The sequence below is a fragment of the Pagrus major genome, chromosome 18 (genome assembly GCF_040436345.1).
Source record: "Pagrus major chromosome 18, Pma_NU_1.0".
In the NCBI taxonomy this organism is placed as follows: Eukaryota; Metazoa; Chordata; class Actinopteri; order Spariformes; family Sparidae; genus Pagrus; species Pagrus major.
This window is the reverse complement of record NC_133232.1, coordinates 24690857-24717139: the sequence shown is the minus strand read 5'-3', so window position 1 is coordinate 24717139 and position 26283 is coordinate 24690857. Positions and strand designations below refer to the sequence as shown.

Genomic DNA, 26283 nt, shown 5'->3' with positions numbered 1-26283 from the left:
TCAACCACAGCTCAGATAAATATCAACATCCTTTTACGGTAAAGAAAGGAGAACTTGGCTTCAACCAACAATTCTTGACAAGTGACTCGCTGTCCTTAATCAGTATCTTTGTGCTGTTAAACAGCTTATTAACACATTAAAGTCCTGTGAGATGATCAGTGCGTCAGACGTGCTTGTCATTGTGAAAAGCAGGGGGTGCAGCATTACAACATCATGTTGAATCATCTTCATTCATTCTGTGGTAAACTTATAAAAAACACTATGTACATGTTTCACACTGTATCAGTCTTCTGAATGAAACCCAGCTAGTATTCCTCTGATATCGTGTCAGATAAGATGTTGCTGCTGGGGCTGGTGGTGATTGGAGGGTCGGCGGGTCCACCCAGCACAGGTGGGGTGGGAGTCGTTGTAGATGCCTGCTGGGAATGCTGCAGCTTCTTCCTGTTTATCTTCCTCTCTTTGGCGCGTCTGTTCTGAAACCAGATCTTCACCTGAAACAGACAGAAACACGAGATATCAGCATCAAAGATTATGTATTAGGTAGTTGAATGTTTTCATGTTTTTCTTTGACTTATGTATCATCGAGTTTGTTATCTGCAGCGGATGATGAACTTTTGATTTGGCTCTTTTGTGTTCACTTTATCTCACCATGCCTCGCCTACTTCTGCTTTAGTTTAGCAATTTCCTTCTTTCCCAGAATGACTTGCACTCAACTGTGGGTTTAACATGCAGAATGAGTAGGCGGAGAAAAATATGATACCAATTATAACATCATGAGAACAAGAGGGAGGCTTTCACCATTAACACTTATGAGAGACGTTTTGTTTGGCCACATAACATTATGGTTTACAGACGTTTCTGCTCTTTCTTCTAATGCTGCTTTCTCCAAATGGCATTGTTCGAGAACTTTCTGCGCAAGTGGATGTCAGCATGACGATATGAAAAACAAAGCACCAAGCAACTACATGCACCAATACTGGATTCCTGTTTTCCAATTATATTATAATTTATTATATAATTAATCTAATATAATCTCAACAAAGTGAATCACTTGAAATAAATACAACCGAAGTCTTTCCTGACTCTCACATTTCAGCTCTGACACGTCTTCAACTCACATAAACAGAAGCGGAAATAAAAGGTGTCAACCAAAGTAAGCTGGTGGGTTTCTCAGACAGACAGACAAAACGAAAGCTACAAACTCCCCCATTTCGAAATATGTTTCTCCCCTAATACACTGCTATATGACACTCTTTGACTTGCAGCAACCTTTCATATCATTGTCATTCATTCCTGAAAAAGACGCACTCTTCTGGTAGTTCCATTGAAATACTTGCAATCCATTTATTATTGCTTTCTGGACCCAGTCCTATGTGACTTTTGCAATAAGAAACATCTTATAAGTGAAAAGTTGACTTCATAAGTGATATAGTCTACAACCATAGGACATGGTGAAGAAGTTTGGAAAAAATCCAGGAGAACTGGAAATTATGTTCATTGTCAATTTCTCTCATTGGTAGATTCTCCGTCCTCATTTCGGGATGTTTTAATGGCCTCACAGACTACAACTCCGCCTGTGCTTCGACTCTTTCTACACAGACACATTATCACATCCTCCTCCACTGTTGCCATGTTTGTTGTTGTTGTTGTTGTCGTCGTCAGGAACTCTTGAATCTCAGCTGCCTTTTAGTGGAGTCATGCTCATTATCTCAGCCAGTGTGAAGGACGCATGGATCTATGTGTGCTGTTACAGTTAGATCATCTGAGATTGACACGTCTATCTTCATTTGTAAAAGGGGCATAAATGAGCCTTTACTTGGTCCGGTATGAACTCTAGTTTGTGGTGCATTTACTGATATTGTAACTGATAGGCCACAGTGGCCGCTGTTCATCAAGAGCTACATACCTGATTAAACTAAATCTAGCTTCTATTTACTGGGTTTTACTGGAGCTTTTAGCTGCATCTTATGGTCTTCCTCCGCAGATGGAGTTTGCAGGTTGACCATAATGGCGTGACTTGACAGGAGCTCCACCCTGGCCGTGTAACATACATTATTTTCATGCTTCATGTCTATTTCCTTCTGTTTTATGCGTGTACACACTGTAACTGTGTACTGGGGTTGGAGTGCTGCCAAAACGTGGGCGTAAGACACTTAAAACTGTAACTGAATGCATCCTGATTAAGCACCGAAGCTGCTGCTGAGTTTGGGTCGATTCTTCCTTCACATTCGCGCCTGCCTTTTTCAGTCACGTCCCTCTGATTCTCACCTGTTCGCCTGCATTGTAACCCTTCCTGTGCTTCCTCCAATATCTCCACCCTGTTCCTCTCTACCTCGAACTTTAACTTGCTTTGCAGTCCCCCCACCTGTCTCTCAGAGAGGCCCAGTTCCACTGACAGCTCAGTCTTCCTCCTCATGGTGATGTAGCGGTTATGCTGGAACTCCCTCTCCAGCTCCAGGCGTTGTTGATCGGTGTACACCACCCTGTACTTGTCCTTCGTGCGAGTCTTTCCCCCTGAATCACACAAAACAACCCTGACTTAGTCATACAAAAGATACATGTTTGAATCACTGACTGGTGTGTTCTCCTACCAGTAATTAACAAGAATGATTATAATGTCAGTGTGTCACGTGCTTTGTGAGTCGTGGCCAAACAGACAACTAATTTGGTGCCACGTTCAAGTTCAGGCGCCACTTAAAGCCTCATCAACTCGATTAATCACGCTAATTATTACTAATGTAAAGACTCCGAACTGCATTGCATCAGTGGTTCCCCTTATCACTGTGAGTGGTGTTTACATAGGTGTTTACACAGGCAGCTATTCATTGACACGCATGTTCACACACACACACACATAATCTCTTAGGAAAAAGGTGAGTCAGTTATTGATCAGAAATCTTGACTGTGTGACAGCATCGATCGAGGCACACCAACACACACACGGACACAAGTGAGGTCTTAACTTTTCACGTTTTAGAGGAGATTTGGTCCGCAGACTTCCTGCAGTGGCCGTGTTATCTAGCCAGTCTGAGAGGGTGGGGGAGCTACACTTCTGCAGACTTCACGGCCTCCACTGTTAGCTTTACACTGACATCTCACAACACGCTGCAGGAAGGGTGAGGCAAAAAGCTTGATGAATGTGTGTGCGCAGTCAGTCTGACTTTACTCTGTGTACATGTTGAAATAGTTCCCGTCTATGAATATGTGTTTTACCATAAGTGTCATCGCTACACCCTCAAATGCTGGTTTGTCATGTGACTGCAGGAGTATGTCTTATAATAAATAATGTTAGTTTTAGCATCCTTAATCATAGGGTAGGTGTTATCTAGATGGCACATTTCCCGTTCCTGACATTACAAAAGGTCTGATATGTGATCAGCCTGAAGATAGACCAGAATATGTGTTCGAACCACCTCGGATAAGAGTTTTGTCAGCATTGACTGAGTTTTCTGAGCCTGATCAAGTGTTTAAATGTATAATTCTTAACATGGATGATTTATTATAGACCAATAGAGTGTTTAATTACATCATATACAGATTATATTAAGTCCCACCTGTAATGGACGGTCTGGTGGATTCATGTGGCCTGCTCCTGGAGCTGAAGGGGTCCTGCCCGGAGATGAAGTTGTACGGGGTGAACGACCCCCCTCCAGAGGCGGTGGGCGTGCCGCTCAGCTCCGCGGAGGAGAAGCTGACCTGCCCGGCGCTGGGGCTCGACCCCGGGAAGCTGTACGGATACTCCTCCCGGGGAGCGTACACCGGGTTCCAGGGACTTGTCGACGGGTCACCGACTCCCGGGATGTGATGATAGCCGGTGAAGTCATACGGAGGCGGGAGGTACTGAGTGTTCAGTGACAGGGTCTGAGCCGGGTGTCTGGCCGACTGTGAGTTGTACATACCGGCGTCCTCGTCCGACAGGTGGGCTGACTCTCAGGTAGACCTCGGTGGATCAGACTGCCTGGCGCATGTTAGGCCTCCGTGTTTCCTCCCAGCAGGCTCCGGCGCTCTGTTGTCACTCCAGTCTAAGGTTCAGGCTTATTACTGGCCGGCTACCTGAGCAGTAAGACTAACACACCTTTATAGATTTACTGCCGAGGAGTTCAAAAGTACCATCATGACGTCACGCTTTACCTGAGACCCACCTGCCTGCTCGTCTTGGCGACGTGAGGGCATTGACCCCAATTCACCCAGTGTGCATTGTGTGTGATGGAGGCCATCGTGTAAGGTGTGCGTGAAGTGTGCGCGTGCACGCGGGTGTGTATGCAGCCTCATGTGATCTCCAGTAAATCAAAATATGAGTAGGAGCTTATTTAAAGTGCAGCAGCCATAAGCAGAAGGAAAAGTGAAAGTATAGAATAAATGTTTTTCTACACAGCTGTAAGAAATTATCAACATTAAGTGCCTTTACTTGTCATTTATTTACTTTTGGATTTAAAAAAGTCAAAACAAATAGGGGTATCAGCAAAGTAACCGCTAACTGCTGCTGCCCTTGGCTTATTAGCAGTTAGCCATGCAGCTAGTGGTCCCCATAGATAGAGTTGGTTCTCACGCGCTAGCCCTGGAGCTTTGAAACAGGAAGGGCCGTAGCTAGCTGGTTAGCATGCTAACGTCAGTGGGCTAAGTATCTCTTCAACATAATACATCAGCAGCATAGAGTATTTCTATACACTCTGAGGCAGATTTTATTCATTTTATTGTGTTTTCAGTGTCTTTAACAGTAGCCTACAATTTGTTTTGGTTACATGTAAGCCCCATTTTCCTGGAAATGTTGTGTCAGTGATGTAGCCTACATTATTATTATTACTGACAGGTAGCCTACTATTTCAGTGTCGCAGCTATATTGAGGTTAGGCTAATTCTGATTCATTTCTATCCGAGTGGGTATTTTAGTTTAAAATAACATATTTTTTTAAGCTAAAACTATTTTAAATAAAATGAAGAAAATGTAAAATGTCGAACTGTCAAGAAGCAGGCTAAATGTAGCTGTCAGCAGGGCTGGTCATAAGGGAAATAAGGTAAAACTGTCTGGGGCCCAGCTGCTAGGGGGGGCAGCAGCTATTTTCTGAACTAATATAGACACCATTAATCATTAAAACAACAAAAAAATCAACATTTTACTTAAATGTCAAAACATTAAGAGTACACTGCAGGTGGCTCTCCACATAACCTGAGAAATTTACTGTCAGTCACTGTTCTCGTCAGTGAGGGAGCCACAACCACCTGTGACAAAAAAGATGGCTGGGTCTTTTCAAGGGCCCAGCAATTTCTGTAGTCTTTTAAGGAGCACAATATTTGCCTGTAGTACAGTACAACTATAAAGAAAAAGGGCATAGCACAGAAAAGGTACGTCCAAGTGCTTATAATTGTACTTAGTTACAGTACTTGAGTAAAGGTAATCAGGTATGATTCACCAGAGAGTAGACTTACTGTCATGTTTAAGTATTTGTACCTCTTTAAACATGTTTCCCATTCACTGTTTATTTTAAACAAAGGGCAACAAAGCCAACTTCCTCTTTTTATTCTCCCAGGATTTCAGTAAGATATTGTCATTTTTGTTGTTATTTTTGTTGTTATATAATTGTTCAAAATGTGGGAAGACATATTTGATAGGATTTTAGGATGTTGTTCTTATGGTATGACAGTGAGATGAAGAAACTCTGGGAAACAGGTGAAAAACAGGCAACAAGCGCATAAATATGTTATTTATGAAACACCCTCCAAACTTTCTGTAGTATAGCATAGCATAGTCTGTTACATATGTGTGACAAATACAGAAATTGGCCTTTGAAATGAAGTTTAACGTAATGGTAAGGATGTGTAAATTTATTGTCCTCTACATTCACTCTTAAAAAACAACCACATGATGGCAGCAAAAACCTGATAACTGGCAGGTTATTAACGAGGTTTGGAGTCTTTCAGAGATACAAACCTGCTGTTTCCATTGCAACCTGCTCTTGGCTTCATACCTTTTATTCACTCAGTTGAAGTACTCAGAATATCATGCTGTAAATCATACTCTGTATTCTACTCGCTATGGTCCTTCTACATCTATCAAACATTCATAAAAGATTCATGTTAGTATCTTGGTCAGAACACTCATTATGAGCTGTAACAGCCATCAGCTGGTAGCATGAAGCAGGCTCATGTTAATGGAGAGAAAAGTGCTACAGGCCTGGACATTAAGGAAAGTGCAACATAAACAACCAACACATATCACAAAAAGCTTGAAATACATTAGATCGTTGCCTCCAGAGTAAAAACAACTTGACTAAAAATAAAGGAAACTTGGTTTTAGCACTTAAAGTATACCTTAGATCATGTTGTATAAAGCCCACTGGACTGTGCCAAAGATAAAACTGTAAGGCTGTATAAACTTTAATATTTATCTAAATTAGGGGTTCTTGTAAATAATAATGCATGTACTGAGATTTCGTTTAAACAGTGCAGCATAAACAGTGTTCCCACGGCTCTTCTTGTAGTCGTCTTGGTGTTCAGGTTCAGCGAGGGGGAACTAATAAGAGACTGTTTTCACCAATTCTAAAAGCTCACATGTGTCAGAGCTGCTGTAGGTGCCCAGACACACCCAGAGCTATCATCTTCCACAGTCAGGCTTCCTCTAAGACCTATTACAGTCTACATAAAGCCTGTAAACAGTACTTATCAAGTGCCAAACCCCTGCAGCCTATCTGTCAGGTTCTGCTTCATCATGACAGTCAAACACTGGACAGTTGGTTTGTTAGAGCTGCAATTTAAGTGATTAGTCAAATAAAAAGAAAATCGATTGTGTACAAATGAAGACTCTTTGGTTTTTAGACTGTTGGTTGAACAAAAGAAGAAACTTAAAGATGTCACTTTGGGCGACTCTGATGAACATTTTTCAGATTTTTCTTGATATTTAATAGACTAAAAGTTTAATCAATTAATCTTGAAAAAAATCTGCAGATTAATTGCTAATGACAGTTATTGTGGTTTTATATTATTTTTGCTGTACCATATGCATCAGCATCGTCTAGCATCACAGATGACAAGGTTAAGTAGTTTACTCAGAATGAGAACTCACCCCCCGAGTTGTTTTATTTGATCATAGTGTGAGCCAGTGTGTGTAGTCAGGGATGGGAAGTAACGTATTATGTGTAATTGGGATTATGTAAACCGATCACAAACAAGATACTATAATCAGCCCATTTTCCATTTGAAAAATGCGTAATTAGATTAGAGTTACATCGTCAAGGAGTACTTGTTTACATTTTTGATTGCGTCCTTCAATATGGCAATTTTAAAATTGTGAAACTTATAGTGATGACAAACAAAGCTCTGTTAAGTCATGAAAAGACATCAGACAAATGGGGTTTCTTAGACAATGGCTTCACTTCGTGGTGGACCTGGCGGGAGAAAAAAATAAACAGTGTTCAGTAAACATGGAAAGTTCAATCAGTAGCAGTCGTTCCAGTTGAGCGCTGTCAACTCCTGGCAATATCATCATCACATCCACTTCAAAAATTTGAAACACAAGATCACTTATGTCCACCAATCAAAAAGTATTGACACATATTACTTTTTTGTAATCCAATGGATTACTTTAATAATAACAAAAGTTACCATGTAATTCATATTCAGTAACTGACCAAACAGTGTATACTCAGCCACTTGGCCTGTGTTCAGAATTGCCTGATAAATGACAAGGCCTAAGCCCAAAGTTTTGGTTAACTTATTGAATCTCTCAAACCAGATAGAGGTGGTGATTAAAGTAGATCTTGTAGATTTAACTTACCATCCTTTTGTTGACTGTCTCCCACTTAGTTTTTCTCTTTTTTGAAAGTATGTATTGTTTTCTGGATATGCCTTTATTAGACAGTCTGCAGCAGAGAGCTGACAGGAAATGAGGGCGGACAGAGGAATGAGACGATGCAACCAAGGTCCCTGACCGGACTTGAACTGTGAACGTTATAATTACATGGTCAGTGTCTTACTCACACACATCACCAGGATGCCTCTAGTTTCTCAACATCTTTTTAACATCTCCTTTACGATCTTCTGTATGTAGTTAAATTAGAGCTGCAATTTATGATTATTGTCATTGTTGATGAATCTGTCAGTTATTTTCTCAACAAAGTGATTAACTATTTTATCAGTAAAATCTACAAAATTGTGGAAAATGCCCAACTCTAAGATATAGCTGTAATGATCAATCGATTAATTGTCTAATATTGAATTAATGACCAACTATTTATCAATCTGTTTGACTATTTTTGTTAAAGAAAAAAAGTCAACATTTTGTGATTCCTGCTTCTTAAATGTGAAGATTTTCTGGTTTCTTTACTCCTTTGTTACAGTAAACTGAGCTGAACTGGGAGTCACTGATGAACATTTGTTAACATTTTCTGACATTTTAAAGACCAAACAACTAAACAATTAGTGGCGAAAATAACCAACAAAATAATTGACAATGAAAATAATCGTTTGTTACAGCTCTACTCTAATACCTTGAATTTAAACTTCTTGTTTGAACAAAAATCCAGTTTACTTTGTTCACACTAGAGAACAACAAAGGGATGTTTGTTATTTTTACTTAAATGAAAAAATTTAAAATGTATGATGACTTGATTATCAAAATTGTTGCGGAACAATTTTATTTAATTGAATAGTCATTTAATCAAATGATTGGTGTCACTCCAAATTTAGTTTTTTCTTTCCTGTATTGCTGCTTGAATTACATTGTTTGTTTTTACCTGAGATCTGGTTTCTTAAAGTATGATGATGATGATGATGATGATGATGATGATGATGACGACGATTGCAGTCCCAATGTTTCAGGTTTGGGCCTAAATAACATCTGAATCAAGTCTTGCGGAGCCTTATGACTCTTACCTCCTCTATTGTTTCACTTTATGATGGATCTGACTTCACATTAGTCGTTTCATGGCTTCATCCATCTTCATCTATCAGAGGTGTGTTGGGTTCAGCTCCAGGTCCAGGCCTCCAGAGTTTCCTGCTCCTAGCTCCCTCCGCCCTCCCAGGGGCCTCCAGGGGCCCCTGCCTGTCGGACACAGAGAGATAACTTCGCACTTTATCTGAAATCCAGTAAAACACAAACACAGGGCTAGCTATGGCAACAATCCAGATCAGCAGTGAGAGAAGCCACTCTTTAGCTGTTCTGAATAAGCAGTGTATTGTTATAGCAGTTTGTTAAGTGGTTGGCCTCTCTGTCAAACTGTAGGAATAAACAAGGACGGCTGCCAAATATAAAGCAATAGACACGACTCAACTATAACAACATGCTAAAGTTATGCCTTCATTAGACATATCTGGCTTAAAACAGTTATTTACACCCAGTGTGTCCTGTTAGAGCTGTTTGCTGCAGGATGAGTGTGTCTAGCTGATAAAGGATTGTGTGTGTGAAGAAGTATTGCATAATGCGTATCATTGTTGCATTATCAACAATTGACATTGCATGCACTTAAACATACAAGAGGGGATTCATGGAGTTAAGTATGTGGATATAGGGCAGTATTTTTGCAAGTAGGTGTTAATAACATAGAAAGAACTAAATAGATGTTAAGGTGGGACAGTCCTGTTTGGTGTCGCTCCCCTCCTATCTAACAACCAGGGCTCACAGCCTCTCTAATTACTGCTCGCAGGGCTTTTAGATTTACCCTCACAATTAGAGGAGAACATGGTTGCTGTCCAATTTAGCCCCTGTTCCCTCCTCCCCTCTGTCTGCCCCGAGCCCTTGTTCGAGAGAAAAGGCCCTTGTCAGCTGCAGGGTTGCGTTATGAATTTCAAGCCCTCCTCTCATATCCTGGGAAAGTAAGAAATTAGGGAGAGAGCCGGTATAGAAAACAGAAGTATTTGCATGGTGCGTGCATGTGTTTGAAAGAGAGAAGGGCTGAAAGGAGTAGAGAGGGGGGGAGAACAGAGGGAGGTGTTGAATTATTTTATGTGGGATGAATGGAAAAAGAAAGGAAATAAAAACAGACATACAAAGAGATTTAACATGTTAAGAGGAATGGGTTCACTTAAGCTAAAAGAACTATGTGTTTAACCTCTTTTACACCTGATTCTAGCAGTGTGATTATGTAAGTGAGGTTATTTTCCTGAGAAACTGAGACTTCTATGTTTGTTTCCAAAGCAGGGCACCGTGAGCACTGCCAAAACCTTTTTTTTGTCCTGCTTGGACCGCTCACTCTCACTCTCACTCTCTCTCTCCCTCTCTCACTCTTTCTCTTCCTTCTTATTGTGTTTGTTGTTTTATGGAGGGGTTAGATGCGGTCCAGATTGCTGTTGCCAATAGAGACTGTCTCAGTTCACCTCCAGTTGCTCGCCACTCCATTCATAAACAAATCACTCCAGCTCGGGAGACTCTCAGCTGCTACCGAACAACAACAAGAAGAACTCGATCTGTATTTTCAAGTTTTCTACCTCTTTCTTTTCCCTCTCTCTCTTCACTGCCTTTTCTTTTTCAAACTTCCCTCTATTGCTTTCTGCTCAACTCCCCCTCACAGTTCCCTCCCGCCTCTCCCTCTCCGACTCACTCTTACTCCAGCCTCAGCAGGGCCGGGCCACTGACTCCCTCCTCTGTGTGAATCTGTCAGTGAAGCGGTGTGTGTGTGTGTGTGTTTGTGTGAGTGTGTGCGCATGTGTCCATTGGGAACACTTCTTTTTAAACTTACAGCGCTCTTTGGGAGCGGTGGGCAGGCTTCTTTTTCAGAGTGTGAGAGAGGAGAGGAGACCCCCGTGGTGCTGTGATTTGACTAAACAAACAGCTGGGCTCAGAGCAGTACCTCTTCCAGCGGACTCCCGGGACAGCAGAGATTAACCTCAGACTCTGAACATCTGAGGGATCTATACATCTGAAGGAGCAGTCCCTGTAGAGAGCTGGAAATCTCTGATTTCAGAAGGAGGAGGCCGACTGCTCGGACAGAGAGGGAAGACTTGTCAATGCTTCGAGGATCGCTCTGAAGGTAAGGGGTCTTACTTCTCTGTCACTGTCAGGGATTTTACTTTTAGTCATGGCTGCTTGGCAGCTGTTGGCTGATGTGCTGGACAAAGTGGTGAATATTCACTTAGCCTGGACGGGAAGCTCACTGTGACAGATTCATTTCACAGCTGTCTGTCACAGAGAGGATGCAGCTCATCCTTACAATACTGGACTGTTGGTTCATATAACTTGGTTAAAACTGATCATTTAAGATGATGATTTAAATGTCTCTTTTTAACACTATTTGGTCTAATGTTGTTGCTAGTTTGTGTGTGTGAATGTGTCTGTGTTGGTGGTATTTGTCGCCCGCATACTTGCATGTGTACACAACAGGAATTACAATGTGAAAGAGTGTGAGCAACCTGTTCAAACATCAACATGGTGACGGCCTGCATCTCTGTACATAGACACCTTTTCACTCTTTACAAACAATGTTTATCTTCTCTCGAAGAGAATACGTTTGACAAGGTATCCCAGGGTCTCTCTCACAAACACATTGGGGTTAATAGTACAAGCTGGTTGTATGCGCTCCACTTTGTGCTTCACTGCTAAAGGGCTTGTTTATACAGCCCTCTTCAGTCACCCTGAGTGAACCGATGGTCCTCGCCGTTCAACCATCAGTCTCTTTCCTCCCCCTGTGAGTTGTCCTAATGTAATTAATCTTCTCTGCATAGCTACATGGAGAAACTCATTGACAAGCTGTGCAGACCTGGCATCAGTCACTGTCATCAGCATCCTCCACTGTAACTGTGCATGGGTCTTCACATACCAGCTCTTCTTCATAGCTTCATGCCTCGGTCACCCTTCTTTAAATGTACATCTCTCGTAAAGCTGTGATTCAGTCCGGTCTGAGGAACGCAGGGCCAAGCAGACGTAAACAATCGCTCGTATCATCTCCTCGCATTCATCACAGCAGAAGGTTTTAGTACCTGGAATGAGTAACATTATAGCAATGTGAGCTGTTTCATGGCTGAGACACATGTGGCATGCATGTCTCTGCGCTCTAATCCCGCCATATGTTCTGCACCTGAAAGCACTTCCCTGCTATGTACTGCTTGCTGCACTGTTTAGTTGTTTGGTTGGTTAACTGCACATCTGTCTTCTGTGTGTGCAGATGACCTTTTTGATATGGGGGCATCTGAATTAGTTGTAAACAACGTTGGCATGTGTAGTGTGTGTGCTGCTCTCCTCTTCTACAGTTAGGAGTTTCCCTTTGAAGTCTTCTCTGGCTCTGTGGATATTTCAGTCCAGGCATTGTCTTGTATTGTTGTTGCAGATGAGCCGTTGGAAACTTGCATGCATGTCATACTTTTACCATCAACGGTATTAGACGGTATTGCATTCATGTCATAGTTCAGCTGGGTGCCTCTAGCAGAACATTTCACAGCACTAGCTTTAAAGCAGTGCTCTGACAAATCTTAACAGCATGGATTTGTAAAACACAGTGATTTGTCTCCTGAGCAGTGGGGATTTTTCTCCCCGTGCGTCAGGCTGCTGGTATGCACCGCAGCGAAGCTCCTCTCCCCGGCTCTGATGCAGCGCGGCCCAGTCAGCTCCACTCCCCTGGCCCAGACCTAATCCTTTGTCATCAGCTGTTTCCTGGCTCTCTGGGCTCTCCACATGCCAGCCGCTCTGAGAAAATGTGCTTCACATTATGACCATGCAGAAAACATGCTAGGAGTCTGATTTGGCTCACATGTAACAGTTTGAGCTCAGCAGAAAGTTTTGAAACACACTGAGTCCATTCTGTCCTCTTGGTGATTTATCCTCCGTGAGCTGAAAGCACAGCTGTTCAGCAAACGTGCTCTGAAAACTAGTATTGTTTAGATCTGGATCAAGACTCGGACATCTCATCACATGATAATTCCTACACTTATTGGTGAGTGTGTCTTGTTTTTCATATTTAAATATAGTCCTCTCTGACCCACTCTTTGGCAGTCACTTATTCACTGATTCATTCTTCATCACTCATACTTTAGATCTGAGCTTCTGTTTCTTTGTAAATCTGTGCTTGTCTTGTGCCCTTCTATCGGTCATTGCTTTTTAAATGCTGCTGTTCTTATACACTTATTAGAGTCACAGCCTTAATGAAGAACACTAACTTGTGCTGCGATACAGCATCCTGTACGGCTGCCTGTCCATCTGGCCTCCCCCCTCGTTCCCTCCTTCTTTTCCTCCCACCCACTCACACTGAGCTGACAGGCAGCTGCATCTCATCTTCAGTCAGAGAGCGCAGCCACTCCTGGAGGAAATGTTTCTTTTTCAGTTATAATACCAAACTTGTTAAAGGAGATCAGCCTTGAGATGTAAAGAAAAATGTCACTTTTAAACACATAACAGAGAAGTTGTTCAAACATACGAGTACAGTGCTGAAAAGTAACTAAGTATGGCAGTATTTTGGGAGTATGTGAGTATTTCCATTGTATCCTGCTTTAAGGACTACATTTTAGAGGGACATAATGTTATTTTTACTCAACTACATTTAATATAGGATGATTGTAGTTACTAGTTACTTTTCAGATTAATTTTCATAAACAAAACCTACAAAACCAAAACCTGTTGATCAATCAGTCCTAATGAGGAAGATTAGCGGATTAGCGTTTGAGTGTGAAACTCTTAATAAAAGATAACTAAGTATGTTTTATTTTCATAGATATTTTTTGTTCTAGAGAAATCCCTGCCTACAGGGACCTCCTAGTCCAGACCTAGCCGTTTCCTGATGTCTCTAGTCTTTGTTCCAAGCTAAGCTAAGCTAAGCTAACTGCTAACTGCTTCAGTGAGAAGGTAGGATCAGGATAACGTTTCCAACAATTTTGTTCGGGGTTAAGGAGGATTTCTTTTGTTCGCCTTTTAATATAACTTCCTGCCGAGAGTGAGGAAGGAAACTGTGCAAACATGACGAAATATCACGTGAATAAATCCATACAACATCATGCAGAAAAAGAAATTCAGAACTTGGAAAGGTAATGATATTGATAAAGTAATGATAATAACTCAGAAATATTAATAATTTCCATAACTGAATAAATAGTAACCATCCTCAGAGGAAAATAAGGTCCCCACAACACTGTTGAAGCTAGAAACAGCTAATACAAAGTAAAACAATATGAAATTATGTTGTCCTTTAAGGTCATTTTGTTTATTTAGTTTGTTTAATAAGCATGAAAACTAATCAATGAATATTCAATGAAATTTCTTCCCAAAAACTACATAGTGCATCTTTAAAAATTACCTCATTGTGATTGTCTCTGCCTGAGTCACATAGCTTGATTATCCCATGCTACTTGTGTCTTTCTTCTTTTTAAATCCAGAGACCCCTAGTGGTAGACATTACATACTGTGCAATTAAGATACGTTTTGAATGCCTGGCTTGTAATAAACTACTTTTACACTGTTCTACTTGTTCCACCCATTCATCTGAAAGATATTAGAATCTCCTCTCCAACTTTATTGCATCAGGAAAAATACAGATTTTCAGCAGGAAGTTATGGTGTCCATCAGATTCTGTTTAAGCTCTCTCTCTGGAGTTTGTGCTGTCGTCAGTCCAACAAAAACATGCTGGAATTGGTGATACATTGCACCGAGAGAGGACGAAGGAAAACCCTCTGTTGTTTTGACAAGATAAGAATATTCCTATTCCAGGATTATTATAATGTTTAAGTGCTGATTTCAGAAAGAAATTAATGTTAACATAACTCTACATACACATGCCAAAACTACACAGGTAATATAAATTATCACCCATATCGATGCCTCTCTGTCTCTCTTTTCCCTCCTTTTGCGGTTAATTTCAAAATTATCGTGTTTAGGGAAACGAGTGGAATTTAAAATCAGTAAGGCCTAATTGTAGTCAGCTGTTTCTTTCTTTCTTTCTTTCTTTCTTTCTTTCTTTCTTTCTTTCTTTCTTTCTTTCTTTCTTTCTTTCTTTCTTTCTTTCTTTCTTTCTTTCAGGGGGGCTTGGGTGTGTAAGAGTGGAGGGACTGGAAGTGTGTGTGTAGGCGTCCTCCATTTCTCACGGGGCAGGTTAGGGGTCTCATACCCTCAAGTGTTTAGTTGACGGCCGGTGTGCAGGATAAGGAGGGCAACACCGCGCAGATGGGTGGGAAAGAAAAATGTGGGCGGATATGGCACTGCTTATACTAGCAAATATATCTGATATCCTTGTATTCCCTACGAGCAGCAAAAGTTTGAATTGGCTGGGACAAAGCACACACACAAAATTACAGCCTAACTGGTAGAAACCTAAAGATTTACTGACTTCAATGACAGCAGCTGCTTTAGTTCTTGATATCTTAATCACTTTTCCTTCATTTAGGCTCCCAAATGAGTAGAAAACTACACCATTAAACTGATATCAAACAGGAGCCACATCTAACGCTGTCATTCTACAACCGTCAGTTTTACCCAGAAGCCCTTTACATCCCCCCACCACCACTACAAACAGCATTTACAACTCTGTTTGAAAGGGAGCGAACTGAGACCCACAGTTTCCCAAACATGTGTTGCCTCAGCATGAGTACAGAGTCACTTTGGTTGCTGAGGCAAGACCACTCACAGTCACTGTATCCTGATACTGACCCAAATCTAACCAGAGGGAGGTTTTAAAATGAACCAGAATATGATCATGCAAACTTGAGATGGCTTCAGTGTGGCTTCAAGCTCTAAAGTTACAGGATACAAGCTGTTTTTCTGGCTGATTCAGACGTTTTCAAAATCCTGTGTCCAGCCGTGCAACAGCAACGTCTTGTTGAGGGTCAGTTTACTGTAAGTGAGCCAAATCTTGCAAGTGTTGCCAACATTTAAGACCTCTTTTCTGTTCTGCAGACAGTAAGTCAACATTTGCCAAAACTAATATGACACAGACAAGTTTCTGGAGTGTAGAAATATGTGGGGGATTTTTTCAATGATGATATATTTTTTCATCTGTCAGCAGTGCATGTGGATTTTGCTTCAGTTATGTTCACACACAATAAGAGCTTTGAGGTTTTCATTAAGGCTGCTTTAATCAACATATTTATCCAAACAAAAGATCAAATTTACACATGCAATGTAAAAGTGGTTGCTTTTAGTAAATGTGCATCTCCCCTCAGATCTACTGAGTGTTTTACCGTCTTACAGATGGAAACAGAATGATAATCATATGAACATGTGATCTGTCAATGGTAATGACCAATTCTTCCTCTGATTGTTCGACTCACATACGCTTGACCCAGCAACGCTAACAACTAAACTAGCCACAAGGCATAAATTATTCAAATGTGTGACATGGTGACGTAGTGTGATGTCACAAAGGCGCGACTACTGACGAGACATTTTAGGGAGAGGGAGAGAGAAGCTTCTGCTGGTGTGGACTCTGACCTTTGTTAACTTTCAAGATCTTTTACATGCACAAGAACCTATATAAAAAACTGAAGGAAAAGAAAAAAACTAAAAGTTTCCTTTAAAAAACAGATAAAAGCAAACAGAATCGTGTGGATATTGATATTTCTACGTACATGAAGATATCTGCGGGCTCCGAAGTTAGAAGTGTAACTATTTTTCTCTTTTCTTTTACAATCCAAAAGATGGATTGGATGGATGGTTATGATACAAACACATGCTCCATAAGCAGACTTAAGCATTTCCTGCTTATCACAGCGCTCACATATTCTGACAGCATGTTTGATGATGTGTGCTATCCTCGCTGAAACCGCCTTTTCCGCATTCGCCTCCAGTTAGTAATGTACATTATGTTCACGTTGGGGGACAGTGAGACCGCCTGGGGTGGGAGCAGTGCATCGTGGGTCTGCTGCCAAGGGACCAGAAGGTTTTCCTCAGGGGGGTCGGTCTGTCCAAGGCGAGTGATAAAAATGGACGTTTGTTTGAACAAAGACACACTGGGTCATTTTTTTCCCACAGAGCTCGCCAACGTCCGTCTGTTCAGAGATCCATCCAGGAAAACTGACATCCTTCTTAAAACTAAAAAAGACGACTACGGCGGGTACATTTACTCTGCGCTGTGGCTATTCTAGTGACATGATTTAGTACATGTCCTGATAAAGTGTTAGTTCACAGTCTGTGTTATTTGAGCTATAATTATTTGCATTGGAAAGAAGTGACCACGAAATTGGAGTTGTTTGTTTTGCAGATCACAGCTTCCTGTACACTTCAGCAGAGTAAACATGACCGTCTGTGATGTAAGGCTGTGTGTGCGCTCCTTCCCACTCTACGCTTTGATGTGGTCTTTCCCATAAATTGTATTCTGTATGTCTGCGTGCTGCCTTTGCTGTCTTTTCCACTGTCTGTTGCTGTGTGCAGTATTCTTGTGGTGTGTCTATGGTTTGTCATGCTTTGTCATCAGTCTAAGTGCTCTGTTTCTGCATCTTGATTGTTTTTTTTCTGTTTTTCTTTCTCTTTCTTTGCTCTTTGTTCTTGTTTTTTCTTGATTCTGTGCAGCTTGTTATTTAAAGCAGTTTTTCTCTTTGTATAAATTTAATTCTTTGCAGTTTTTGGTATCTAATGTAGTCTCCATGAGTATTTGGTTAGAGGTTGTGGTGGTCTGCTGTGTCACTGATGCATCACTGCCTTACACCCACACAAGGCCAGAAAATTTCCCCATACAGGAAGTCAGAGCTCTCCAGCTGCACTTCGGGAGGCTTTTTGGACATCTTTCTTTCTTTTGTTATAGATTACACTTTCCCCCCCGTTTTCTAAGCGCAACCTTTCCCCCCCTTGGGAAAAGCTCGTGCAAACACTTGGCAGCAAATGTGTTTCAGAAAGCAGTTCCCACCTCATCGAGAACGTCTTCATCACTGCCAGATGTTTAAATAAAACATGCAGCTACAGCTACATGTATATATATAGATAATCCCAGAAGTGGGATTACAGGCTGCTGTGGGACTGGGGCTGTGCGTGGGCTGCGTGCGTACCACTGAGGTCGATTTTAGCATTCTTCCTCATTAGCTAGTGACACTTTGAGTGCTGCAGGGTTGTTTCTGAAAAACAGCAAGGGTCAATCAGCCACCAAATTCCCAGCATCTGTGGGAAAACTCATACAGTGGGATAACAGTTTATCCGTCATGGTGATTACTGTGCCATCACTCACATAAACACTGTTTGTTTTTTTGCAGACCTCCACGATCATTGCGGGAATGGAGTATCCCATTTCAAAGATTAAAAAGACAACAATAAACATCTGTGTTAGAGAAAGGTTTTTTGGATCCTTTAAATCATCTTTAAGACCCCCTACAAGATCTCATCATCAGACTGAGAACCACTTGACTTGACTCGTGGATACCGTAAATGTTTCTTGTTGTCTCAATCACTACTATGTTGTCTCTGTGGTTCAAACAACTGTTTTAGGGGTCAAATTGCTTCTAAGTGTTTTTATTAAGTTGGAAACAAAGTCACTGACATGCTGCCAAACTTTCTTGGCAGATTCACTGGTGTCTTGACCCTTTTAACACTTGAACCAGGACAGAGATGAGCACACAAACGAGCCATGGAGCCACAGTGTTAAGAAGACTCCCTAAAGGAGACGTATTATGCTCATTTTCAGGATCATACTTTTATTTTGGGTTACTACTAGAATAGGTTAACATGCTTTAATGCTCAAAAAACACACCAGTTTTCTCATACTGTCCAGTGCTGCAGTTCTGTCTGAAACTCTGTTTTAGCTCCTGTCTCTTTAAGGCCCGCCTTACTGAATACCCAGTCTGCTCTGATTGGTCAGCTCACACACGCCTGACCCAGCAACACTAACAACAACAGAGCAGCTGTGTTAAATCTATTCTCATGTGCCAAACTAGCCGCCAGGTAAAATTATGCAAATGTGTGACATGGTGATGTAGTGTGATGTCACAAAGTCACAGAATTAAAGACAAGACTACTGTCGAGGCGTTTCAGGAGCAGTGTTTTCTGTGGGAGAGAGGAGCTTCTGTTGGTGCGGACTTTAACCTTTTCAACTTTCAAGATCTTTTGCATGCAAATGAAAAAGCATTACAGGTATGCTTTAAGTGTCTCCTCACACCAAGACTACGACTTTGAAGTTACTGATTCATGTTCTTAAATCTTAAGTAAATCTCGCCTTTACTCTCTAAACACTATTTGAAGTGGTTTTCTGGCTCCCTCCTCGTCAGCACATCCTATCTTGAGGGTCAGATTCCCTCTCAAAGAATCCCCCACTGCCCAGCGGTCAACATAAAACCTCATCGTGTTGCACTAGCCAAACGTTATTTTTCCACCCCTTTCAAAGAAGCCGGAATAAGATCTGAACACACAGACATTCTTGTTCAGCAAAGACTCTTTTCTGCCGTTTGATCTCAGATGTAAACTTGTATCCTGCAGTAGCCCCAATGTAGCTCTTTGGCTTGCTTTAGCAGAAAATAGCAGCAGCCGCCAGTCACAATAAGATTTGTTAGTCCTCATGGTGCCAAGTGACACATGCCATTGGCTGTTGTCGCTCACAGTCATCGTCGCTGACACCGAGGTTACTGGTAATCGTAAGCACTGATGTATGGCTTCCTCAGTGGATGGTCCCTCGCCGCTGGTTGCTGGGGGCCCCCGGGGGATAAAGTGACCCCCCTGCTTCTAACGTCATGACCAGCAGGGTCCCAAGTGTATCAGCGGTCCTGGGAAAGTTTCAGGGAAATACTGTGGGAACGTGAACCGTACACATACACCAGTGACTGTGTTTGTGTGTGTGTGTGTGGCGGTGGGTGAAGAAGATGGGGGCACGTTGCTTGTACAGTATATGCGTTTTAGCGCATGTAGCATACATTAGTACAAATCTGTGTATGTGTGTATGAAAAGTATCTCTCTCTCTCTCCCTGTCTCTTGCTCTCTAGCTGTCTCTCCTTCACCCCTTTTTATTAGAACCAGGAGGCCGGGGAGGAAATGGAGCAGTCATGTTTTTGGAGCAACTCAAGAGCTTTTTCGTTTTGGGAGCGGAAGTGCCAAAGGCAGTTAATTTAGAGAGACAATGTGGATCTGGTTTGAGTAGCTGGCTTTGGCTTAGTCATGAAACATGGAACTGGTTGGATGTTCCATCTCTTTAATACCTGGAAATAAAGCTGTAACTTCAATACACTTCTACGGATTTAGTGTTAAAAGTGGTGTTGCCAGATGTGCTCAACTGATAAATGAACTGACAAAACTCTCAATAGCTTCAGATAAAATGGGGAAGTCATTAAAACACGTGTTCCATTACATCATGTATGAAGATAGTCAAGTTTCTTAAAATAGAGATTGTAAAATTGGGTTGCATTATCGAGTAAGCACGTTAAATTGGGTAACATTTCGCAAGATACATTTCACAACTTTTCCACTGCCTCCCTCGTTTTCTTCCTCCTCCACCCTCGCTCTTCCCAAGCCTCGCTCTTCCGCCCTCTCTCCCTTTCCCACCCTCTTGCGTACAGGCCTGTGATCCATCCTTAACTGTTTCCAGACGTCTGTGTGCTGCAGGCCTTAACCCCCATCCCAAACATAATAACAAACCATTCCTCCCCTCCTCAGTCTCTGCTTATGCCTTCTTACTTTGCAGTGAAATTGGCAAACAGTAAAGATTGGAGGAAGGTACAGAAACTATGAGGCACCTTTGACCTCAATATAACTTTAAAAAAATGCTGCAATGTTGGTGTACAACCTAATATCTCATTAGTATTGGAAAACCACAGAAACCTTTCAAAATCCTGAGTCAATCCTGTGTCAGCAGCGTATGTGAATGCCCTCATTTTCACTTTTGTTTACACCAAAACCAATTAATGGCTCAGCATGGCTCTAGAATAGCTTGGACGCAGTATTGTTGCCAGCGAGCGTGTTGCAAAGCTGCACACAGTGACCCGTTTGTTAGTGGGCAGAATGCTGGTGAACCAGGAACAAAAAGAGCCAGACATTGTCGCTCTGTCCTGGTGCAGCGAGGCATCAAATACCTCCAGAGTGAGCTGCATCTGCACCTCAGACTCTGCGTGCCGACCAGAAACCATTAAAGGAAGCAGCTTGACAACACATGAATATTTTTTGTTTGTTTCTTTAACCATGAGCAGAACATAGTTTTATGTCATTTACTTTGTTTGGAGGCAGATTGTTTGGAAATGCAATGTGATTTATTTTATAAACTTACATTTAATCTGACCCGCCAGAGCTCACGAGGGCAGGAATCAATCCATCAAGATATGAAGCCTTATGGAAAGATGTTAACTGGGATGCTGTTGTGTGTCAATTGGATATTGGAACTTATTGTATATTTTGTAGACAGATTGACCTGAAATGTTAAAGTTGAACTTTAATCTGCGTTATTCTACCCTCTGTTTCCAGTACAAAGTGCACTGAAGGCTTCGCCATGAGGAGGTTGATGGCATCAATGCTCCATCTGACAATCACAGTTACAGGTGAGAACTTTCAATAAACAAACTAAAAATGAGGATCTGTAACAGGACCACAAGAGCTTTTGCAGGAAAGCAAAGAGCAAACTGGGATTTTTTCTTTATCCAACATATCCAATGAAACGTTATCTGATTTTAATGTCACAACTTGAAAAATGTCTTGCTTATTGAGGGAAAAGATTATTTTCAAAAGCTTTTATTCATTGTATATTCAGTAATCTGATGGACACAAAATATAGACACTTGAAGGTCCAGTGTGTAAGATTTAGTGGCATATAATGGTGAGGGATCCAGATTGCAACAATACCCCCTGCTTCAATTGGTATTTATTTTCCGAGGATGGCAAAGGCATGAGCTGTTCTACTCTGCCTCTGATTGGCTTACCCTGGTATTCTTACCCTGACTCTAACCAATCGTCACTCCTTGTACTACTGTAAATCAATAAATTAATCAATCATGTGTTAACTGCAAACTGCCAAACATTGTACTTCAGTCTTCCTGTATTCATGCATTTAAATTGTATGCTTGGAACTTCCTGGAACTGTCTGTGGTCTCCATGAATCATGTGAAGATGGGCATTTTGAACTTCCATTGTCCCTTCTGGACAACTGTAGAAACATGGCGGTGCAAAGATTTTCAGTTTCAGGTGATTATACATGAACAAAAACATAATTATGAATGTTATATTACATTCATGCCAATAGATCACCATAAATCCTACACAATGGACCTTTAAAATAATAATGAGTCTTTTTCGATTTCTTATTAGCAGTCCAGCCTGTGAGATAACAAAGTACTTTGATGCATTCAAACTGACCTCTGTCATTTTAAATAAATCTGTCACTGACAAAGGCATCATTATCCTCCTACACATCCTCTCCAGACAACTCGTATCCTTCATCATTTAGAGATAGAACAGGATCTGGCATGTGTTGTTGATTTAACCCTCGACCTCATGCTGCCGTCTCTTTGACCTCCAACCTGACCCCTTTTCTCTTGTTGTGTCATCTGCAGCCCTCCTGTATTTCTGCACTGAGTCGAGCTGTCTGGAGATCATACCCGATGACAAAGAGCTCGTCCTGGTCGAGGGCTCTTCTCTCATCCTCACCTGCTCTGGCTCAGGGGAGACTACCTGGGATTTTAAGAGGGATGATGTGCCTTATTTCCAATTGGAGCAAGTTCATGACAGCAGTCAAAGTTACCAAATCGTGCAAACTAGCGGCACAACAAGTGTTTTGACCTTGTGGAATGTAAGCTGGAAGCACGCGGGGGTGTATCAGTGCATTGATCGAGGCACTAGAGAGGTTAAGGAGGTGGCTGTTTTTGTCCCAGGTGAGGCCTGGTTCTTTTAGCTGTGATTTAACTGTTTAGTGTCAAACTGTTTAGCCAAAGTCAAAGCGGGGTTCCCACACCTTCTTAAACTTCAAATTGAAGGACTTTTCAAGAACTTTCCAGGCCCAATTCCCTCAAATTCAGGGACCCAACATGTTTTACAGAAGCTCACTACAATTAAAAACAATATCAATAGAACTTCATTTTCTATTCTTGCACAAAATATATAAATTCAAGCACCTTAAATGACCCATGATTATATATATGTCTATCTTCAATCAAGGCCTCAAATTCAAAAACTATCCAGTTTGTATAAAATGCTGATTTCTTGTGTACTAACTGTAAAATCTATAAAGATTGATTAGTATGCAGTAGGAAACTGTATAGGCAATTGTTTGAGCCACAGTTAAGTTAATGGAACGTTTCATGTTCCTGTCCACAGACCCTGATGTGTGGTTCTTAGAGAGCTCCCACGGCATGGTAACAAAGACCAGCGAGGAAAGCACCGTCCCCTGTGTGGTCACTAATCCCAACATCAATGTCACCCTGTATGAGAAGGACACTGATCTGCCCATCAGGGGGCTTTATGTCCCCAGTGAGGGCTACAAGGCACCACTGGAGGACAGGACCTACGTGTGTCGCGGCGAGCTGAACGGAGAGGTTAAAGAGTCTCAGGCCTTCTACGTCTTCAGCATTGTCGGTAGGTGTTTAAAAAGAAACAGCTCGTCCCAAAATAAAAAAGCTCCATTATCGACTCACCCCCATGTGTGCTGAAACTCCTGAGAACCCACAAACACACACACAAACACACACACATACACACACAGTTGGCCCCTTTAATTCAGTCACAGCCTACACCCAAACTATTAAAGTTAATGAGTCTATCTTTTTAAAGCCCCATAAAAATACCCATAAAATGTCCATCACATTTCTACAAACGGCTTACGCAGCATACTCTGCTAGTTTTGTAGCCAAAGTATTGCTCTGTGAGTCCAAAAGTATAATTGATTCCCGTATTATCACACATGCTTTGGTCACCTTACAACCCTCTGGTGGAAGACTGGCTGCTGCAGGGTGTGCAGAGACTGAGACAGGTTTTTTAGTGAGGAGATAATGAGGTAAAAACGGGACTTTTGGGCTCAGAGAGCAATCGTTTGGATGGAGAACGCGTGAGAAAGTGCTGCACAAGCTGCTTGGAGAAATTTGAAGAACATCTTTTTTTTACTTTTGTGCAGCTGTAAAGTTTTTAAGGCTGTAAAGAAGCCAGCCACCAAATGAGTTAAAATATTGTTTTCTGGTTCTAATTTTGTTTACTGATTGTTTAGTGAAGGAGATTATCCTACATATTGTTCTGATAAATCACATCACCACCACCTCTCCCTCCTCTCCCCCACACTCTCCCTTCCCATCCCAGTCCCAGAGGCCATCGACGCCTACATCAATGCGTCAAAGACCGTCCTGAAGCAGGGTGAACCGCTGACAGTAAACTGCACCGTGCACGGAGTGGAGCTGGTGTACTTTTCCTGGGATATCCCCAACAGAGAGGTGAGTAGGAGTGGAGCAGAACAAGCGCTTTTGTTCAGCTTTCCCTTCCTGATCACTCTCCGGCCCCGTGACCGAGCCCAGATTGCAACAAGATGTAGAGACGCACCTCGATTTTTTATCCCCCACTGATATTTTTCTCATAACATGTGGTGTTGGTATTGTAATAATCGGTTCTTCTTGGGTTAATTTTGGATTGTTTATAGAAAGATCTCCGCAGAGAAGCTTTGATGACAAACTTTCAGACATTTTTACTCAAAATCAGACAGCATTTGGCACCTTTTTCCACAAACATGAAACCAGTTCCGTTCTGGTTCGTGTTCCTAATTTTGAACCACTCGGTGCATTTCTACCAAAAATCGATCGGCTCAAAACCCAAAAATTTGGTTCCCAGCTGGAATTAAAAAATAGTAGCAGAGGTGGCCGAGTCATATTCCAGAGGTCCTTGTGAATTTTGCAGTGCACTCCGTTGATGACACATCTACTAGGACTAGTGCCACTCAGAATTCTGACTTTAATCTCATAAGTAAGAATTTTGAGAAAAAACTCGAAATGCAGGCTGGTTCAACAGATAGCACGAGGTTCCAGGAATCTTGAATGAAACTGGTTCAAGAACTGGAGGAAAAATGGTGGAAAAGGGAAAGAATTGTGTGGTGCATAAGCAAAAATGAATTTTTGATCATATTCAACCTGATAATGAAATGTCACATCCTCGTTATTCTCCTCTCTCTTCAAGGAGATTGAGGTTGAGCCGCTGACTGACGTCCTGTCCGCCATGAACATGCGCTCCTGCCTGATCTTCCCTCGTGCCACGGTGGCCCACAGCGGAAACTTCATCTGCCATGTCCACGAGGGTGTCCAAGACCAGACCGCCTCTGCCAGTGTCAACATCACTGTGCTCGGTTAGAGTTACCCACGCACATGCATACACACCAAACTAAAACAAACTGATGCTTGACAGATTATTATTGTGTTTCGCTGACAGAGGGAAGACTGCTTATTATGTAAACGTTTGCGAGTCGAGGTGAGAAAGGCGCTTCTTTTAAAGGAAATGGAGACATCTTCTATTTATTTCTGGTCAAAGTGTGAAATAAACCTTTGACATGGTGCGGATACCCTGAGTGATAACTTGAAAAACAAAGCTTCACACCAGGGGGGTACAGCAACTCTATATTCAGACTTTTGGGAATAAAACTCCGAGCACACATGAAACGTTTATGCAACTGAGTTTTGACTTCAACCATTAACATACAGTTAAAGTCCAGCATCTCAGCAAATAAAAGCAGGACTCATCACAGAACTTTTCTCCCTCGTTCTCCCTTGACAGTCACTAAATGTATTTGGGTCTGTGAGTGCTTATTCTATCTGCAGCGAGGTGTGTTATGTTTATGAAATCCTTGAATAACTCGAGCCGCCATGCTCCATGGAGACAAGGACAGTTTAGTGGTGCTTTCTGGACATCTCAGTGGAAAAGACAGATGCTGTCTGACCACAGGAGGTCAGCTGCAGCAGCACAGTACACTGTCTGGAGCCTGCTGTCCGGTGAAGTGACTTGATTATAATGAATTTAATTTATTATAAAACTATATTGTAATCCTTTTTTATGTTTACAATGAATCACTCTCTTAGTGAATTATTACCAGATCTTGCACATTTTCACAGGCATATAGAGCTTCATGGTGTGTTTTAGCTCATTGTTTTGCATTTCCAGTCTGCAATTTTACTATTTTAGTTCACTCTCAGAGCTCCCATCAACATCTTTTAGGCCGCAGCAGTTCAGAGTGAAAAAGCTCTAAAAACCTCCTGTACACTACCTGCCCAGCACCAAACAGCAGCAGACAAAGTTAGCAACTAGTGGAGCATTTAGCAGCTAAAGAGCCAATTATTTTTCTTAGGCGTTGCTGTAGAGGAAAACAAAGCTGAAAGAGAGTGCATATTGGATTTACATTCATTAGGTGACCAAAAATACAACTCTTAATGAATGCTAATCAGTGTCTTGTACATGTGTAAGTTTAATATATCAACTTGAAAGGTGATATATGTCAGTGTTGTGTTCATGGATTGTTTTTGC

General features: G+C 41.7%; 2 protein-coding genes across 2 annotated transcripts in view; one reads left to right on the top strand and one right to left on the bottom strand.

Annotated features, from left to right (window-relative positions):
• Window positions 1–287: 287 nt before the first annotated feature.
• On the bottom strand, window positions 288–3928 carry cdx1a (caudal type homeobox 1a). Its single transcript, XM_073486239.1, has 3 exons — window positions 3555–3928; window positions 2366–2514; window positions 288–491 (listed from the first exon to the last, which is right to left on the bottom strand). The coding sequence occupies exons 1-3, from the start codon at window positions 3895–3897 to the stop codon at window positions 306–308; spliced, it is 678 nt and encodes a 225-aa protein (XP_073342340.1). The 5' UTR covers window positions 3898–3928; the 3' UTR covers window positions 288–305.
• Window positions 3929–10626: 6698 nt separating this feature from the next.
• pdgfrb (platelet-derived growth factor receptor, beta polypeptide) overlaps window positions 10627–26283 on the top strand; it is a 31966-nt gene continuing 16309 nt past the window's right edge. The window contains exons 1-6 of the mRNA XM_073486413.1: window positions 10627–10960; window positions 21271–21344; window positions 22353–22670; window positions 23113–23370; window positions 24085–24215; window positions 24949–25114. Coding sequence (XP_073342514.1) covers window positions 21296–21344; window positions 22353–22670; window positions 23113–23370; window positions 24085–24215; window positions 24949–25114 — 922 coding nt within the window. The 5' untranslated portion in view covers window positions 10627–10960; window positions 21271–21295. The remainder of the gene's footprint in view (window positions 10961–21270; window positions 21345–22352; window positions 22671–23112; window positions 23371–24084; window positions 24216–24948; window positions 25115–26283) is intronic.

What these genes read in the sequence shown, in the direction of transcription:
- cdx1a (XM_073486239.1), bottom strand. Translation starts at nt 3,897, where the DNA reads ATGTACAACTCACAGTCGGCCAGACACCCGGCTCAGACCCTGTCACTG. An exon ending in CACCAGACCGTCCATTACAG is followed by an intron (nt 2,515 to 3,554) that starts GTGGGACTTAAT and finishes TGTGTGATTCAG; the next exon opens with GGGGAAAGACTCGCACGAAG. An exon ending in TGGGCCTCTCTGAGAGACAG is followed by an intron (nt 492 to 2,365) that starts GTGGGGGGACTG and finishes TGTCTGTTTCAG; the next exon opens with GTGAAGATCTGGTTTCAGAA.